At 45.7% G+C, this 17,874-nt stretch overlaps 1 protein-coding gene across 9 annotated transcripts in view; it reads left to right on the forward strand.

Moving 5' to 3' along the window:
• The window catches only part of srrm3 (serine/arginine repetitive matrix 3), a 389,856-nt gene that overhangs the window by 315,101 nt on the left and 56,881 nt on the right, over positions 1–17,874 (forward strand). For all 9 annotated transcript variants that reach the window (XM_085964221.1, XM_085964222.1, XM_085964226.1 and 6 more), the window contains 2 exons: positions 76–111; positions 10,217–10,267. In XM_085964221.1, the coding sequence (XP_085820347.1) occupies positions 76–111; positions 10,217–10,267 (87 nt within the window). The remainder of the gene's footprint in view (positions 1–75; positions 112–10,216; positions 10,268–17,874) is intronic.

Raw genomic sequence — 17,874 nt, forward strand, 5'->3', positions numbered from 1 at the left:
GTAGTGATGGTAGTGCATTATGCTCGAGGCTGCATCAAGCAAAACTTGTACTCACTCACTTCTCATCTTGTACAGGTCTGATTCAGGTTCCAGAAAAAAGAGGAGGCATAGGTAAGCATAGAAAATCATTTGATACTGTTGTAACAGGTCCATCCACTACCTACCACCAATGATCAAACAACCACTTAGCTCCTGAGGATTGTATTTTAATCTTTAGTGAGAGATGAACACCATATTTGGGTATCTAAATGTTGCCACCTTTTCTTAAGTCCAAAATCGTACAATGGCCAGGTGTGCTGGTGGGATTGTGGTTTCTTTGCTGTTGAGGGGAGGCACGGTGGCATAGTGGTTAGCACTGTTGCCTCACAGCGCCAGGGACCCGGGTTCAAATCCGGCCTCGGGTGACTGTCTGTGTGGAGTTTGCACATTCTCCCTGTGTCTGCGTGGGTTTCCTCCGGGTGCCCAAAGATGTGCGGGTTAGGTTGATTTGGCTATGATAAATTGACCCTTAGTGTTCGGGGATTAAATACGTGGGGTTACGGGGATAGGGTGGGATATGTGTCGGTGCAGGCTCGATGGGCCGAAATGGCCTCTATCTGCACTGTGGGGATTCTGTGTGTGAAATTAATTGAAACCTTAATAACCAATGCCTCCATATCATGAGACACAAAAATTAAGTGGGGGGAAAAAGTGAAGTTCAATTTTAAACCCCAGACTTCACAGTCTGGGAATTTCCACTCACTTATATCTGGTCCAAAGCCAAAAAGGATGGCAGCATTACATCTGAAGACATGACACATTTTGCATGCTGGGATTAGTTAAACGTCTGTTGCATGTGATTGGTTCACTCCACTCCTTGCACTGAAAGCTAACACAAGAAGGAAGCAATTTGGGCTTACTCCACAAATGAATGTGATAGTATTTTCAGCCAGAAAGAGCTGGAAGAGCTCGGTACTGCAGTGGCACTCTTCATCTGTGTCACTGCTTCCAGAATTGAGACTTAAATCAGTTGGAATGCCATGGGGGATGGAATTTATTGAAGTGTCATGTTACAATAAATAGAAAGTTGTCAGAATTTCAATACACTCTGTAAAAGAATTAAGTTTTATTATTGATCCACAGAAGTTTCCTAAATTAAGGGCTAAAGCCCACAGTGCAGAATACTAACAAGGTTGAATGGACTAAGAGAGCAGACGAGATAAATCAAGAAGTTGTGGTTAGGCGATGCTAAGCTGGTGTTTTAGAATCACAGAATCACAGAAACCCCACAGTGCAGATAGAGGCCATTTCGGCCCATCGAGCCTGCACCGACACATATCCCACCCGATCCCCGTAACCCCTACACCAACACATATCCCACCCTATCCCCGTAACCCCACGTATTTAATCCCCCTAACACTAAGGGTCAATTTATCATAGCCAATCAACCTAACCCGCACATCTTTGGACTGTGGGAGGAAACCGGAGCACCCGGAGGAAACCCACGCAAACACGGGGAGAATGTGCAAACTCCACACAGACAGTCACCCGAGGCCGGATTCGAACCCGGGTCCCTGGCGCTGTGAGGCAACAGTGCAAACCACTATAACAACTTGCATTTATATAGTGCCTTTAACATAGTACAAGGAAACTCTTTGGTATCCGGCACTGATGGGACCGGCGTGTTGCCGGTTGATCAAAAATTCCGGATGACGGAGAGGGTTATCTACCGAGGCTATTTTTAACAAAGAAAAATAAAAAAATCAAGAAATGTGCAGTAAACAGTAATTGGGTACTCACCTACAGAAGGTTGTGTTAAATGGATGGTGAAAGATGCTTGATTAAGTCAGTACTGCCAGTTGAGGGTAATGCAACGCAATGACTACCAGCAGCGTGGGAGACACACACTACCCCTGTAAAATGGCGGATCAGAAGAGACTACCGGCAGCGCGGGAGAGTCAGACTCCTGTTACAGGGGTATTGAGGTGTTCCGACTCCCGACAGCGCCAAGAAGCCAAGTAGTGGCAGTTTGGAGAACTACCCCCACTGACTAACTCGACCACCGCGGGAGACTCGGACTCGGCAACATTGCCGGTTATTGAGGTGTTGTTTTTGGAGTGAGAATTTTGCCGGTTAATAGAGAATTCCGATATTTAGGAGCCGTTTAAACGAGAGTTTCCTGCAAAACTCCCCAAGGCGCTTCACAGGAAAGTAATCAGACAAAATTTGACACCGAGCCACATAGGAGATATTAGGACGGGTGAGTCCTCTGACTCCGACCTTCGGTGTAGCCCCCTCCCAACAGCCCCCCCGCCCCCGCCACAACCACCCACCCCCGCACCCCCCCCCCCAATCCTGGCAGAGCCTTCAGACACCTCAGACGAAATTTTCCTGTTGCCGAGCATGTGGGTTTGGGGGCGGGTCTGCAGTTAAATTCATGGAAATTGACAGCGTGTCGAGAAACCGCCATCACCCGCGACTTCCGCATTTAACTCGGGCATGTTTCGAGGTGCGCCACAGACCCGCCCGGGAGAGGCGGGCGACCTCATTCAAGTACTTAAATGCTTGTTGAGAGACAGTTAGGAGGGTTTTTAACAGCAGCTTTTGGCTTTAACTTCTGTAGCATGGGATTCACACACCTTGGGAACCTCGCCTGTGAAGGGGAGGCGGAAGCTCAATGGCCATCGTGCGAGGGCATTAATTGAGAGCTGGGAAAAACACACAAATACTCCCACATTACACCTGATTACTTGGCTAATGGAAAGGCTCTTGCTGACTCTATTTTGTGCAGAGATTTAGCTGTCAGCAGTTTGCAGGTCATTTCTGCAACCTTGGTAGCCACCCTCACCACATTGTTAGTCACTATCGTAACATCACGAGATTGGGCCTCTGATCTTCACTTTACCTGCCATCAATTACATCAGCATGGGTGCCACTTATGCTGTCTCACCTTGGACCTCAGAATAGGACTAAGATGAGCCCCACCATCAACAACACCAGCCACACCAGCAGCAACCACAACACCAGTCTTCTCCTCAATGATGCTGCACAGGAGAGAGGGGGTCAGCACAGGGCTGCACCACGCCGGAGGCGATAACCCCAACACAGGCTATACAGGCAGAGGATGAGCTTCCTCAACATGACTGAGTAGCAGTGCTTCAGGAGGTTCTGGCTACAGCTTCTAGCTTGCTGGAACAAGACCTGCTGCCCAGAGGAACTGGTGGACACGCCTTACCAATGGCTGTCAAAGTCACCACCACCCTCAACTTCTTCGCCTTAGGCTCCTTCCAGGGACCTGCAGCAGACATTTGCGGGATCTCGCAGTCGGCCGCCCACAGATGCATCACCCAGGTGACCGATGCCATGTTTGACAGTCAGCCAATTATGTCAACTTTGCCACTGATGAAGTCAGTATTCTTGAGCAGACGTTCAGCTTTGTGGCTCTGGCTGGCTTCCCACAGGTGCAGGGCGTCATTGAGTGCACCCATGTGGCCATCAAGGCACCCGCTCATCACCCAGGAGTGTTTGTGAACCACAAGGGCTTCCACTCCTTCAATGTACAGCTCATCTACAACCATAAAAAGATCATCATGCATGTGTGTGCCAGATTCCCTGGCAGCTGTCATGATTCTTTCGTGCTGCACCAGTCCACTTTCCCTCAGCTCTTCGCACTTCCAAACAGACTTGGAGACAAGGGCTATGACGTGGCTCATGACACCCTTGAGGACACCAAGTACTGAGGCCGAGGAACGTTCTAATGCGAGCCACATGTCCACCAGATGTCATAGGGCAAGCAATGTTGCGTGCTGCACAACATAGCACAGCAGCAAGGATTGGAGCTGCAGGAGGAGCAAGGCGCAGAGCGCACAGCCTCTTCAGAGGAGAAGGAGGGGGAACAGGTGGAAGACGAGGAGGGGAAGGAGGAGGAGGAACCTGACGTGGAGATGGCACCAGCAACGGCACACATTGCTGCCCGGGATGGCCTCATAATGGCCAGATTTACTTAATTTGCTCTAATGCACCCATATGGCTAAGTTCCCCCCCTCCCAACACCATAAAGCGGCCCTACAATGACCTAGCCATTCCTCTCACCCAAACCCCCATTGCTCGAGGTTAAGTAATATCTCACAGTCACTCCAAGTGACAAGGCCATTTCCCAGGTAGCAGGTGAAAATGGACACCACCGGAAAGTGGTGCAAAGGAATACATTTATCTGTGTCATAAATCTAACTGAAACTTAACACTAACATTTATTCATACACGCATGTGCATACCCTTGTGCATCGACGATTGTGTTTTTATTATTTTCCAAGTGCTTCTACGAGGTGCAACCCCTGTGGCTTCAGCATGGGTAGAGTCAGGCTGCTCACTTTCCTGCTGCAACTGCTTAGACACTTTTGGTCGACATCCTCTGGGTTTTGAAGCCTGTGAGGGCCCCACTAAAGACTGCTCCTCCTACGACTGTGCAGGAGCAGAATCGGCCATCGGGATCCGAGGAAGCATGTTGGGCTCTGACTGAGGGGGAGGCAACAGGGGAGAAGTGGGAACACTTTGAGCCCCCACTTCCATGTTCCCTCTCACCATCATCACTCTCATAGCCCACCCGAACTTCCCTGCCAGCAAGGAGCTGGAGAGCACCTTGCTGCTCAGCAGTGGGGCGATGAACGCACAAGTCTACGTTTATATCCCTCCTCAAGATGAGGTCTATGAGCATCTGCCATCTGTTGTCCACAGCAAGCATGTTCTCATGTGACTGGCGCTCCATGCAAGTGGCCATCTTTTCAATGGACCAGCACATCGTCGCCATCGCCTGTGAGATGGTGGTGCTCATGTTGGAGATGGACTCCTCCATTCTCTGAACATCTGCAGACATCACGGCTGCAAAAGCTGCCAGAGCCTCATGCAATTGTTGCTGCCCCTCCAAGATCACCCTCTTTCTCAATGGCCCCCCGCGGCTCAGCGTCTGCACGCAGCTCAGCAGAGCTTGGAGCGTCCTGTGCCCTCCGGCGAGGACTCTCCACTGCTGTCCCTCTCAACACCACCTGCTCTTGCTCACTTGTGATGTGAGACACACCAGGTGACAACACTACTCTAGCTCGCACAAGACCCACCGAGGTGCGCATATCTGCGATGGTGCTGGCTGCGCTTGGGTTTGCTGACGGTGCACCCTCAGAGGCTGGAGGTTCCTCTAAGGAGTCGTCTTCTTCCTCTGGCTGGACAGTGGGTGTGGGGGGAGGGGGGCACTTGATGGGCCTGTAGGCGAGGAAAGAGATGAATTAGAAGTGTTATATTAAGAATGGGTAACGTTACCATTATACACGTGATGGCATTTCACTGGCTGCTGACATTAGTCACCATATGAGTGACTGCTGTATGCCATGTGGCGGTATGAGATGTAATTCTGTCACCAGGTTGCTGGGATGTCCCCCTCTCTCCATCTCCCACTGCCGGCAGCTCTGCGACTCCAGAGATCTCCAGGGCGTCCTCCTCTGCTGGAGTCAATTGAGTGAAGACTAGAGGGCCACCTCCAGTCTCTGCCTCCCCCTATAGTTGTGGGCTCTCTTCTCCTGCAAGGAGGGAAAGAAGAGAACTTTGAGTGAGAGTGATGGAATGAGTGTAAGGAATGGATGGGCTACATCTATAGACGGTGACTATGAGGGAGTGGCGTGACATTGCCAGTGACCTCCTTCTGTGGTGTTACTTGCTATGATTGCATTAGGATGAGGGTAAGTGTCAGTGATGGTTAGTCAAATGGCGATGTGAGTATGTACGTAGACAGAGAGGGATGGGTGGATGTGCAAGGTAGGCTGGTGTGAAGAATTATGTGCAGGAGTAGGCTTGGGAAGGCAGAGTGATGGGGTTGTGGTGACAGGTGCATTAGGATGAAGGTGAGTGTGGCATTGCACTCACCTTTCCTGACCTCATGAGATCATTGAATCTTTTCCTACACTGGATCCACGTCCTCCTGACCACACCCCTGTTGCTGACCTCCTCTGCGATCTCCAGCCAAGCCATTTTTGTGTCTTTGGGTGGTCTTTTGTGCCTATCGCCAGAGAAGAGGACCTCCCTGCATGCTCTTACTTCCTGCACCAGAACATCGAGGGAGGCATCGTTAAATCTTGGTGCAGCTCTCTGCCTTTGTGAATCCATGACCCACACTTTTATTAGCTTTATAACACTACTCAGACCTCTGGATACCAACTTACTCACTCCTACATCAACCTTCAAATGAGATGTGTGGTAGACTGCTTTAAATATCGGCACCAGAAACAAGTCATCGATGACATCAGACCCGCTCCATTTCATTGGGCTGGGAAATGCACATGACTGGTTTAATTGGGGCCATTAAGTAAAAGCCGCACTGAAGAACGCACTGTTCACAACATCGGGTTCCCGACCCGCTACACGGCCCGCACGCACACACGCAACCCGACTCCAAGGTAATGATTCCGGCCCTTGGTTCTACTCCTTGGAACTCCTTCCCTAAACTTCTCTGACTGCACCTCTCTCTCCACCTTCTAAAGACCGCTTCAAAACCTGTCCCTTTAATCTAGTCTTCTCCCAACTTAATCTCTCTCTGGCCCGACAGCCGTTTTCATTATGTCTACTTGTGAAAAACCATGGGACGGTATCTTATTGTACATACTATATAAATGAAAGTTGTTTTTGTATCATGGAGCTATACTGTACAATAGTAATGGGTACTTGGCACGAAAGCTTAGATTTATGTTACTGTACATTGATTGACTTTTATTGCCTTGAACTCAATTAGTGGGCATTATTAAATAATGCACATATTAATATTTGTATCACATAATGGTCCTCAAATTACACCATGGGATACTGCTGAATGAACACTTAAAGCATTCATCTGAAGTTCCCCTCTCATTTTAGAAGACACGTTACCCTACTTAAAGTAACTAGGTTAACATCTATACTAAAGCACTGAACAGAGGAATTTGAAACACTGGTGTTCCACAATGTAATTTCAGGGCTTATGTTCTCAAATGTTCTTTTCCTGGAACATTCGGCTTTTTTTCAGACATTCTGGCCAATATTTATCCCTCAGTCAACACCATAAAAACAGATTAGCTGGTCATTTGTTTCAATGCTGGGACCTTGCTGTTTCCAAAATCACAGGATACGGTAGCCTAGTGAGTAAGGTACTGGACCAGCAACCCAGAGGTCAGGTGGTGAAACTGAACTCAATGAAATCTGGTCATTTGTCAAAATGACCATGGAAACTGCCAGGTTGTTGTAAAAACCCATCTGGTTCACTGATACCCTTCAAGGAAGGGAACCTGAAATAACAGAAAATGTTGGAAGCACTCAGCAGGCCAGGCAGCATCTGTGGAGAGAGAAACAGAGTTAACGTTTCAGGTCTGGGACCCTTCATCAGAACCGGAAAAGGTTAGAGATGTAACAGATTTTAAGCAGGGAAAGGGGGAGGGGAGGGGAGGGGAGGAAGGAACTGAAGGAATATTCTGTGCTAGGGTAGGGGGCAGGAGAGATTACATGTTGCAAATGGGGATGGCAGAATCATAAACAGCCTGAAAAATGGGGGCAGGGGTTAACCTGCCTGCCCCACCTAGTCTGATACCAGTTCCACAATGCATGGGTGACACTTAATGTCCTCAGTGTAACTAAAGATCAGCAACAAATTCTGCCTTTGCCTGCCTCACTCACAACCCAAGAACAAATTTTAAAAATTGGCTGCCGTTTTTGCCTACATAACAGTGACTACACTTCAAAAGCGCCTCTTTGGCTTTGAAGCGCTTTAGGACATTCTGAGACTGTGAAAGGCACTATATAAATGCAGGCTCTTTCTTGTTTGATCATTTATCAAATATTTCCCATTTCTATCCGCAATTTAGGCATATAATTGTGTAGCATTTAGTAACATAAACTGCTTTAAAGCTGAACGTCTTTGTTGACATTGAAAAGTGATGGTTCAAACATGTCCCATTGCAAAAAATGTTAAATAATGGATAAGTATGAGCTGATCAAAGTGAGTCAGCATGGACTTATGAAGGATAGCTCATATCTGACTAATCTAGTTGAATTTTTTGAGGAGGTCACTGGCATGGTGGATAGGGGAGTGACTATGACTATTGTCTATATGGACTTCCAGAAGGCATTTGATAAAGTTCTGCACAAGAGATTATTAGCAAACAAGAGAGCACACGGAATTGGAGGTAACTTTATGACATGGGTTGGTAACTGGGTGGGAGGTAGGAGACAGAGCGTAGGGATAAAGGGATTGTATTCTGATTGGTGACAAATGGTGTTCCCAGGAATCTGTAATGAGGCCTCAGCTTTTCCACATATATATTATATGCCATGGAGAGAGTGCAGCGAAGATTCACCAGGCTGATACCTGGGATGGCAGGAATGACGTATGAGGAGAGATTGGGTCGATTAGGCTTATATTCGCTAGAGTTTAGAAGAATGAGAGGGGATCTCATTGAAACTTATAAAATTCTAACAGGACTAGACAGACTAGATGCAGGAAGGATGTTCCCGATGGCGGTGGAGTCCAGAACCAGGGGTCACAGTCTAAGGATAAGGGGTAAGCCATTTAGGACTGAGATGAGGAGGAATTTCTTCACCCAGAGAGTGGTGAACCTGTGGAATTCTCTACCACAAAAGGCAGTTGAGGCCAATTCATTAAATATATTCAAGAAGGAGTTAGATATATTTCTTAAGGCTAAAGGGATCAATGGATATGGGGAGAAGGCAGGGATAGGGTACTGAATTTGGATGATCAGCCATGATCTCATTAAATGGCGGAACAGGCTCGAGGGGCCGAATGGCCTACTCCTGCTCCTATCTTCTATGTATCTATTAATGACTTGGACAAAGGAATGGAGAGTTGTATATCCAAGTTTGCAGATGACACTAAGTTAGGAGACACAGTAATTTGTGTAGATGGAAGAAAGAAGTTAAAAGGTGACATGGACAGATTAAGTGAGTTGGTAAAACTGTGGCTGAGTTCAATGCGGAGAAGTGTGAGGTAATCCACTTTGGATACGATGAAGACAAATTGGAATATTTTCTTAATGGTGAGAGACCAGGGACTGTGGAGGAGCAATGGGATTTTGGTTCCCAATTGCACAAATCACTAAAAGTTAGTGCATAGATACAAAAAATGATCAAAAAAGCAAATGGAATGTTGGCCTTTAACTCTAGGGGGCTTTGAATACAAAAGTGAGGAAGTGATGCTTCAGTTGTACAGAGCCCTGCTACATTCAGTTTTGGGCACCGAACCGCAGGAAGGATATATTTGCCTTGGAGAGAGTACAGTGCAGATTCACAAGACCATAAAGGGTTAAATTATGAGGACAGGCCACATAAACTTGGTTTGTATTCCCTTGATTTTAGAAAGTTGAAGGGCCACCTAATTAAGGTGTTTGAAATGACAAAGAGATACAGAAAGAGCTCTTTCCTATGGTGGGGGATTCCAGAACAAGGGGGCATAATCTTAAAATTAGAGCTAGTCCATTTTGGAGTGAAATCAGAAACACTTTTTCACACAAAAGGTAGTGGAAATCTGGAACTAGTGGAAAGGCTGGGATTCTGGGACAATTGAAATTTTCAAGACTCAGATTAATTGGTCTTTGTTAGGTAAGGATAACAAGCGATATGAAGCAAAGGCAGGTAAATGAAGCTGAGGTACAGATCAACCATGATCTAATTGAATGGCGGAGCAGGCTCAAGAGGCTGAATGGCCGATTCCTGCTCCTACGATGCCTGGCTGTTCTGCTGTTCTCACCCACAGTGTCTCTCCTCTCTCTGATAGCTACAGAATTCCTAAGAGGAATTAGTTTGTGTAGTCGCCCTCTAGTTCCTAGTTGCTATAGACACCAAACATGAAACGGTCTACTTAGCTACTTTATTGACAGTCTCACTCACAAGGCTGGATAAAATTGGAAATTGAAATTACATGCGTGTACAGTAATGGGTGGTCATGGATGCTGTAAAGTTGCATTGTTGGGAAACAGTAGAGAGAGATTAACTCTGCATCTGACCCATGGGAGTGACTCCCCTCTAACCTGGAAATACTTGGTGCTGGCGTTGAGAGCAAATTGTGAAAATTCCATTCCCGAAAACTAGCATTTTTCACAGTGACTTGCGGACTGGAATCATGAGCAGGTCTGTGGTCTAAAGCATTCCTGGGAAAATCTATGTGCTGGGTCAGTTTTTTTTCCTGATTTGTATTCATTTGTCTTGTTTGTAGGTCTACAACCCCTAAAAGCAAACGCAAAGACAGGAACAAACAAAGAAAGCGGTATGTTGAAATTGTTAATAGTTACCCCAGTAACACCCACTACTCAGCCCTCTAATATAAGCTGAAGCCATCATCTCATGCTGCCCTCCTGAGCACAGAGCTGCCCTGTAAGGTGGTTGTTGGACTTCAAAGTGATTCCTGTGACTTTTTGTAATGGTGTGGGTGCTTGGTGCTGGGAATGCACTGTAAGAATAATACCCAATAACCTAGTTAGATGACCTCAGTACTCCACATGTTTTACTTTTTGTTGGTCTTCTTTCATTTTGTCAGTTTTGCTGTGTTGTATTCTTTGTTTCTGCAGTTCCGGTGACATTGGTTTAAAATGTTCAATAAATTAATACAAACACAAGAATCTAATCTGATGAAAAATATAAATTGGTCAACTTGAAAACCAATCACATGAACAAGGTTTAAATTTGAGCAATGGGAGCTAAGTACATGTAGGGACTGGATTCGCATTCAGCCTTTTGGGAATCGTGCTACCCACCATCATGATCCCATCACAATCTAGAATAGGTCCCCCCACCTCATTTACTTGAGCAGTTTGTTTGTTTTTCTTATATGCTGTTTTTTGCCTTTCATTTTGGGTTCAAGTTGCATCCATAACTGCTTTTATATTACCCAACTTTCTAGTGAGACTCTTACACTTAGCAACTGGAGTGTAGTGTGAGATAAGCAGTGGGATGCACAGTTCCACAAGAAGGTCCCACTAGATTGGGCAGGTGCAATGCAATGTTGCCTCCACTCCTGCATCAGTGTCAGGCCAATATTCTCAGCACACTGGTACATAACAAGCAGTGTGGAGATGCCTGTGTAAGTGAGAGAATCACTATAACATGGTCTTAATTTGCTTCACGACAGAGGCAGTACATAAATGTAGACCAAATGCAGTCACTTTTTAACCCTTTGAAAGGTGCTGGCAGAGTATGAGCTGCTGTCTAATTTCAAATGTCCACCTTTCACTGTTCTCTATTGGAAGAAACTGACCTGAATCAGTCTGAAATACTGAGAAGTAGCACAGTGCATGTGTTTGATAGACAGGTGAGAAGCTCTACCCCCAACTCCACTCAGTGCAGGTGTTTAGTAACATCATAACATTAGGAACAGGAGTAGGCCATTTCAGCCCCTCGGGCCTGCTCCACCATTCAAATGGCTGATCTGCACCTCCACTCTATTTTCCCGCCTTTGCTCCATATACCCCTTGATACCCTTACTTACCAAAACTATATCTATCAGCTCCAATTATCTTAGCATCCACAGCCTTTTGGGTGAGAGCTTTCCAAATTTCTACTACCCTTTGTGTGAAAAAGGGCTTCCTGATTTCACTCCCGAATTCACTACTGAATGGCCCAGCTCTGTGTTTGATACACAGGTGAGAAGCTTTATACCAGACCTCTCTCAGTGCAGGTGTTTTATACACAGGTGAGAAGCTTTATACCAGACCTCTCTCAGTGCAGGTGTTTTATACACAGGTGAGAACCTATGCCTGCCTCCCCTGTTCCACAGGCAGTGCACTGGCAGTTTATTGCAAGCGGAACTGCTGTTTGTACTGCACTAAGTGCACTATTAAGACAGCATTATCCATCGATGGGGTGCTGTAATCTGGCAGTCATAGTGGGGGTAGTGGAGGGGGGAGGACAGAAATGTACAAAGGACAATTTCCTGGACATCATAATATAATTCAAGATCCTTGTGTTTTGAAACTGAAGCGGGAATTAGATTCAGTAACAATCAAGACAACCCACCAATATTGGGTATTAATTTGTAAAAGGGGTGGAATTTATTCTACAGTTCTATAAAGCTGTCGTTAAACCACATCTGGAGTACTTCATTCAGTTCTGGGCACTGCACCCCATGAAGGGTATATTGGCCTTGGAGGACATGCGGCTTTAATTCACCAGAACAATACCGGGACTAAAAGGGTTAAATTATAAGGACAGGTTTTATAGACTAGGCTTGTATTCCCTCGAGTATAGATGATTAAAGGGTGATCTAATTGAGGTGTTTAAGATGATTGAAGGATTTGATAGGGTAGAGAGAAAGAAACTATTTCCTCTGGTGGGGAGTCCAGAACAAGGGAACATAACCTTAAAATTAGAGCTGGGCCATTCAGGGGTGATGTCAGGAAGCACTTCTTCACACAAAGGGTGGTGGAAATCTGGAACTCTCTTCCCCCAAAAAGCTGTTGAGGTTGGGGGTCAATTGATAATTTCATAACTAAGATTAATAAATGTTTATTAAACCAAGAGTATCAAGGGATATGGGTCAAAGACGGGTAAATGGAGTTAAGATATAGATCATCCATGATCTAACTGAATGGCGGAACAGGCTCGAGGGGCTGAATGGCCCACTGCTGTTCCTATGTGAAAAGCTTTCCACTTATTAGAACACAATAGTTTAGTTTGAAAGCTTTTAAGTCTGTAAATACACCTGGGGGGAGAAATTCCCCATGAGGGCCATTTGGGGCGCTAAGTCAAAAATGTTTGAAAAGTTAGCACCAGGCTACTTGAGTACAAGAGGCCCGCGTCCGGTGCGCAGAAATATTTTTTTAAATCGGCGATTTTTTTTCATGTCAGCCGGCCACCGTGCCTTTAAATGGCGCCCCACAAGCGGCCGGCCTCACTGTTCACGACTCCTGCAGCAGTCGGTAACATCACCCGGCGCTGCTGCGGGGCACGAGGGGGAATTTGTCTCCCGAGGCGCTACCGGGGCACCATCATGACCTCCGGGCGCAGGAGATCGAGGTAATACCTGGTAGTGCCGCCACTAACCTCCCGCGGAATTTCGCCGGAGGCGTGGTTAGCGTCTGGGGGGCGCAAAGCCGTTTGCGCTCCATTAGCACATCCTACCGGAGGCGCTAACGATGGGAATTTCGCCCCTCTAGAGTATACTAGGAACAGTTACTGAGGTGGGGCAACTTTAATGGTCCCATTTGATGTGCTGTGGAAGCTAAGCTCATTTATGTTGTGAGGCAGACTTCACAACAGCTGCAATAACAAAATAACCGTGTATGGGCAAGACATGGTTGTGCAAAAGTCACAATCACAACTTTAATTTTCTTGCCACAGACTTTTCCTGATAACTAGGGAAGTCCCCTACAGCTCACCACGTGAAAGCCACATTGCAGACTTGGACTAAAATGCCCTTGGCTTGTGGCATCAGGCACCAACATGCTGGGTGCCACTGCTTGCAGGCATTCTGACAACAGCACTGCTGCCCTTAGAGGATCCTTGGAAATCAGCTCCTCAGGTGGTACCTGGCATCTCCTGTGAGAGCAGTGCTCTTTTATATTAGGCCAGTGTTGTAACATGAAGATAGCAAAGGTCTCCTTGAAGTTTGCTTGCACAATGTGACTAAGGGTGGAAGTAAACCTGAATGAATTGCAGCACTAACAGTGGAGTAGAGGGTGAGTGCATTGATTTTGGTAAATAGAAATACTGTACAATCCAATAAATAATTCACACACTGATGTGTGGTTTTAAAACCTGTGAATCTCGGGCCTGACCTGTGTGTCAGTATGAACAACCTTTTATGGGTCAGCCACTGTTATCATAGCCAAACAATTGACTGCTCCCCCCGGTTGAATGCAAACACTATTTTATATTAATCCTGCGTGGCCATTATAATATTTCTACAAACCCATAAATTAATTAAATATATTTGCAACAGATTAGAACATATATCTTCCAATCAGCATTAGGGGTTATCGCTGCCATTGAAATAACACCAATTGCAAAATCTAGCCTTATGCCTCTAGTTGAATTAATGAGCTATGTACTTAGGAGCGCTTGGTTAGAATACTGAATGTTGGGATGGGCAGCTTACCAGCAAAACAGGGCACATTCTGAGCAAGAACATTATTATCCAGATACCAACTCTCACATTGAGGGTGGGCTCGGATAATGTTCCTGATTGGCCAAGAATGCCATGATAATTTAAAAAGGGAGCTTCCAATTCCAAATTCACACCAGCAAAGGCAGTTGTGGCTAAGATCATTATCTCCTTTACAGAGAAGCTGACTAAATACCATGTTTCTGTCATTTCCAGACTCGACTGTTCCAATGCTTTCCTGGCCGGCGACCCATCCTCCACTTTCTAAACTACAGCTCATCCACAACTCTACTGCCCATAACCTGTTCTGCACCAGTTCCTGCTCACCATCCCCCTTGTCCTCATTGATCTATATTGGCTCCTGGTCTCCCAGTGATTCAAATTGAACATTCTCATTTTCATATTTACATTCTTTTATAGCCTTGTTCCTCACTATGTTTGTAACCTCCTCTAGCCCTACGTTGCTACACAACACCACCCCCCGCGCCGCCCCCCCCCCCCCCCCGCACCGCACAAACCCTTATCCCTCTGACTCTGGCCGTGTTCCTTTCCCTCTCCCTTCACCCTGCCATCGCCCATGCCTTCCGCTGCCTAGGAAGATTCTGGAATCTCTCCCTGAACTACTCAGCCACTAGCCCCCGCTTCCTCATTAAAAGCCGTGTCTTTGACTAAGCTCTTGATCGACCCTCCTCCTTGGCTCAGCGTTGATTTTTTGATTCCGCCTCTGGGAAGCACCTTGGGACAATTTTCTACGCTCTATAAATGCAAGTAGTTGTTGTAGCTTGGATTGGGGTTGGGGTTTGTAGGAATAAGTATTAGTTGAACTGATCAAATATTCTGTGGGAGTATATGAATGCCAAAAGCACAAGAAATGAAATGGATGAGTTGGAAGTGATGATAAATAGGGGGCTAATAGATATTGTAAGAGTTACTAAAATCTGGCTAAAGGAGGAAGTTTAGCAGAGAACAGACCTACAGGACTATGTCTGTTTCAAGAAGGATAGAGAAGGAAATAAAGAAACATCTTGCATTTCTATATCGCCTTTCACTAACTTGATGTCCCAAAGTGCTTTGCAGCCAATGAAGTATTTTTGAAATGTAGTCACTGTTGTAATGTAGGACATGTTGCCTCACAGCGCCAGGGACCTGAGTTCGAATCCGGCCTCGGGTGACTGTCTGTGTGGAGTTTGCACATTTCTCCCCGTGTTTGCGTGGGTTTCCTCCGGGTGCTCCGGTTTCCTCCCACAGCCCAAAGATGTGCGGGTTAGGTTGATTGGCTATGATAAATTGACCCTTAGTGTTAGGGGGATTAAATACATGGGGTTACGGGGATCGGGTGGGATATGTGTCGGTGCAGGCTCGATGGGCCGAAATGGCCTCTATCTGCACTGTGGGGTTCCTGTGATTTCTGTGATTTCTGTGATGTGGCAGCCAATATGTGCCAATTCCCACAAACAGCAATGAGATAATGACAAGATAATCTGTTTCAAGTGATGTTGGTGAGGGATAAATATTGGCCAGGAAATTGGAAGAACGTCCCTTCTCTTCTTCGAATCTTTTGCATTCACCTGAGAGGACAGACAGGACCTCTGTTTGCCAACTTAAAGACAGCACCTCTGACAGTGCAGCACTCCCTCAGTACTGCACTGAATGTCAGCCTAGATTATGTGCTCAAATCTCTGGAGTAAAACTATGACCTCCTGACTCATAGAGGCAAGTGTGTTACCACTGAGCCAAGCCTGACATTAAACGGGTAAAACTGTTTGTCAGAGAAGGTTTATATGTTTAGAGTGAAACAGAGTTAACATTTCAGGTCAGTCATCGACCTGCAACGTTAACTCTGTTTCCCTCTCCACAGATGCTGCCTGACCTGCTGAGTATTTCCAGCAGTTGCTGTTTTTATTTCAGATTTTGAGCATCTACAGTATTTCACTTTTGTATCAGGTTTATATATTGCTGAGAAGACAAAATTAGAGACTGGCATAGAGTCTATTTCACTTAATCCGGAAGGCAGAAGGGGAAAATGATTACGGTTGGAAAATATTATGGGTCACTGCCAATTAAAAAGGAAGTGGACGCTGTGTTATGGAAGGCCATAAAAAAGATTAGCACTAAGGCTGCTATTGGAATCATGGGAGATTGTAATCCTCCTGACAGACAGGGACTTAGAGAGGGGACAACCTGTGTGCACATGGGTTTATCAAAACATTTCTACAATCTTATAAACAGGTGAGGGAACCCATATGGTGGGGGGAAGCAGTGTTGGATTATTGCTAACTGGTGAGGAGGGAGTAATAATTTGGAATCTAATGATTATAAAGTTGTTACTTTTAAGGTTAAAATCAAGACAAAATAAACAATAAAGCACTATTAAGAAACTAGATTTCAAGGCTTGAGTGGATGAAATGATTTATGCAGGAAATAAAATGCGAAGTAGCAGTTGAAGGATGTGGAGAGAAGAGGAAAAGCTTTAAGGAGACGTCGTTACATTGCAGAGACAGTTTATCCCAGAAACAAATTGAGGACAAAACCAGAGAGTAAAACCAATGCAGATGACAAAGGAAATCATGCAAGATACTGGGGCCACAGGAGGGGCATGTAAAATTCTGAAACGTAATGGGAAGGAACAGGCTAGGAAGAGTTACAGAATCAAACAGAAGAATGTCAAGAAACTGGTAAAAGACATGAAAAGGAAGCATGAGCAGAAAGGAGCAAAATACATAACGGACAATAGTAAAGTCTTTAATTATATCGGGAGCAAGAGATGGATGCAGAGGGATCTTGGACTGTTTACCAAGGTGGGAGGAAGTGGTGCCTGAGGATGAGGAAGTGGAAAAATAGCTAAATTATTATTTTGTGACCATTTATACCACACGAAAAGGGGGAGAAGGCAGCAGTGTAAGGGAGAGAGAGCAGATAGGAAACCCTTAACTTCACAAGGGAAGGCATATTAAGTAGGTTAAGGTAATAAGGCTCTGAACTCTGAACGTTTCCATCTAAGGGCACTCATGAAAATAGCAGCTGTGACTCCATTTTTAAAAATGGGGCAAGGAATAGACCCTCAAGTTACAGCCTTACCTTAATTGTGGTAAATGTGTTTGCAACTTTTGTGAGGTATAGCGTAAGGGATCGCGTAGGATCATCTGAAAGGACGGAGTCTGATTAGAGAGAGCCAGCATAAGTTCAGAAAGGGCAGGTCATGTCTGATCAATTGACTGGGTTTTTATCTAGAGGAGGTTATAGATCTGGTGGATGGGAGTGAGGCAGTGGATGTTATTCACCTGGATTTCAGAAAGGCATTTGACACTGTCCCACATGAAAGACTGATTCAGAAGATGTGTGGGTGGGAGGTAGCTCATGCAGAGCTATCAGCGTCGAGACTGGTAGCCGGTGCAGTTCCACAGGGGTTGGGCAGCTGTTTTTTAGTAATTTTTATAAAGGAGAAGGATGGTATGTTCTCCAAAGTATCCAAGTTTGCGGATGATACCAAATTAGGTGCAGTGACCAATGATGTTGGTCAATGTGCGATACTCCAAAGGATTCTGGATGACCTTGGTCAATGGGAAGAGAAATGGCAGATAGAGTTCAATGCTGATAAGTGTAAAGTCATGAGATTAGACAACAACTACAACTTGCTTTTATATGGTGCCTTTAATGTAGTAAAACGTCCCGAGGTGCTTCACAGGAGCGATTATCAAACAACATTTGAAACCGAGCCACAAAAGAGATATTAGGGCAGGTGACCAAAAGCTTGTCAAAGAGGTAGGTTTTAAGGG

The sequence above is a fragment of the Somniosus microcephalus genome, chromosome 22 (genome assembly GCF_052327205.1).
Source record: "Somniosus microcephalus isolate GS21.2 chromosome 22, FLI_Smic_1.0, whole genome shotgun sequence".
NCBI lineage: Eukaryota > Metazoa > Chordata > Chondrichthyes > Squaliformes > Somniosidae > Somniosus > Somniosus microcephalus.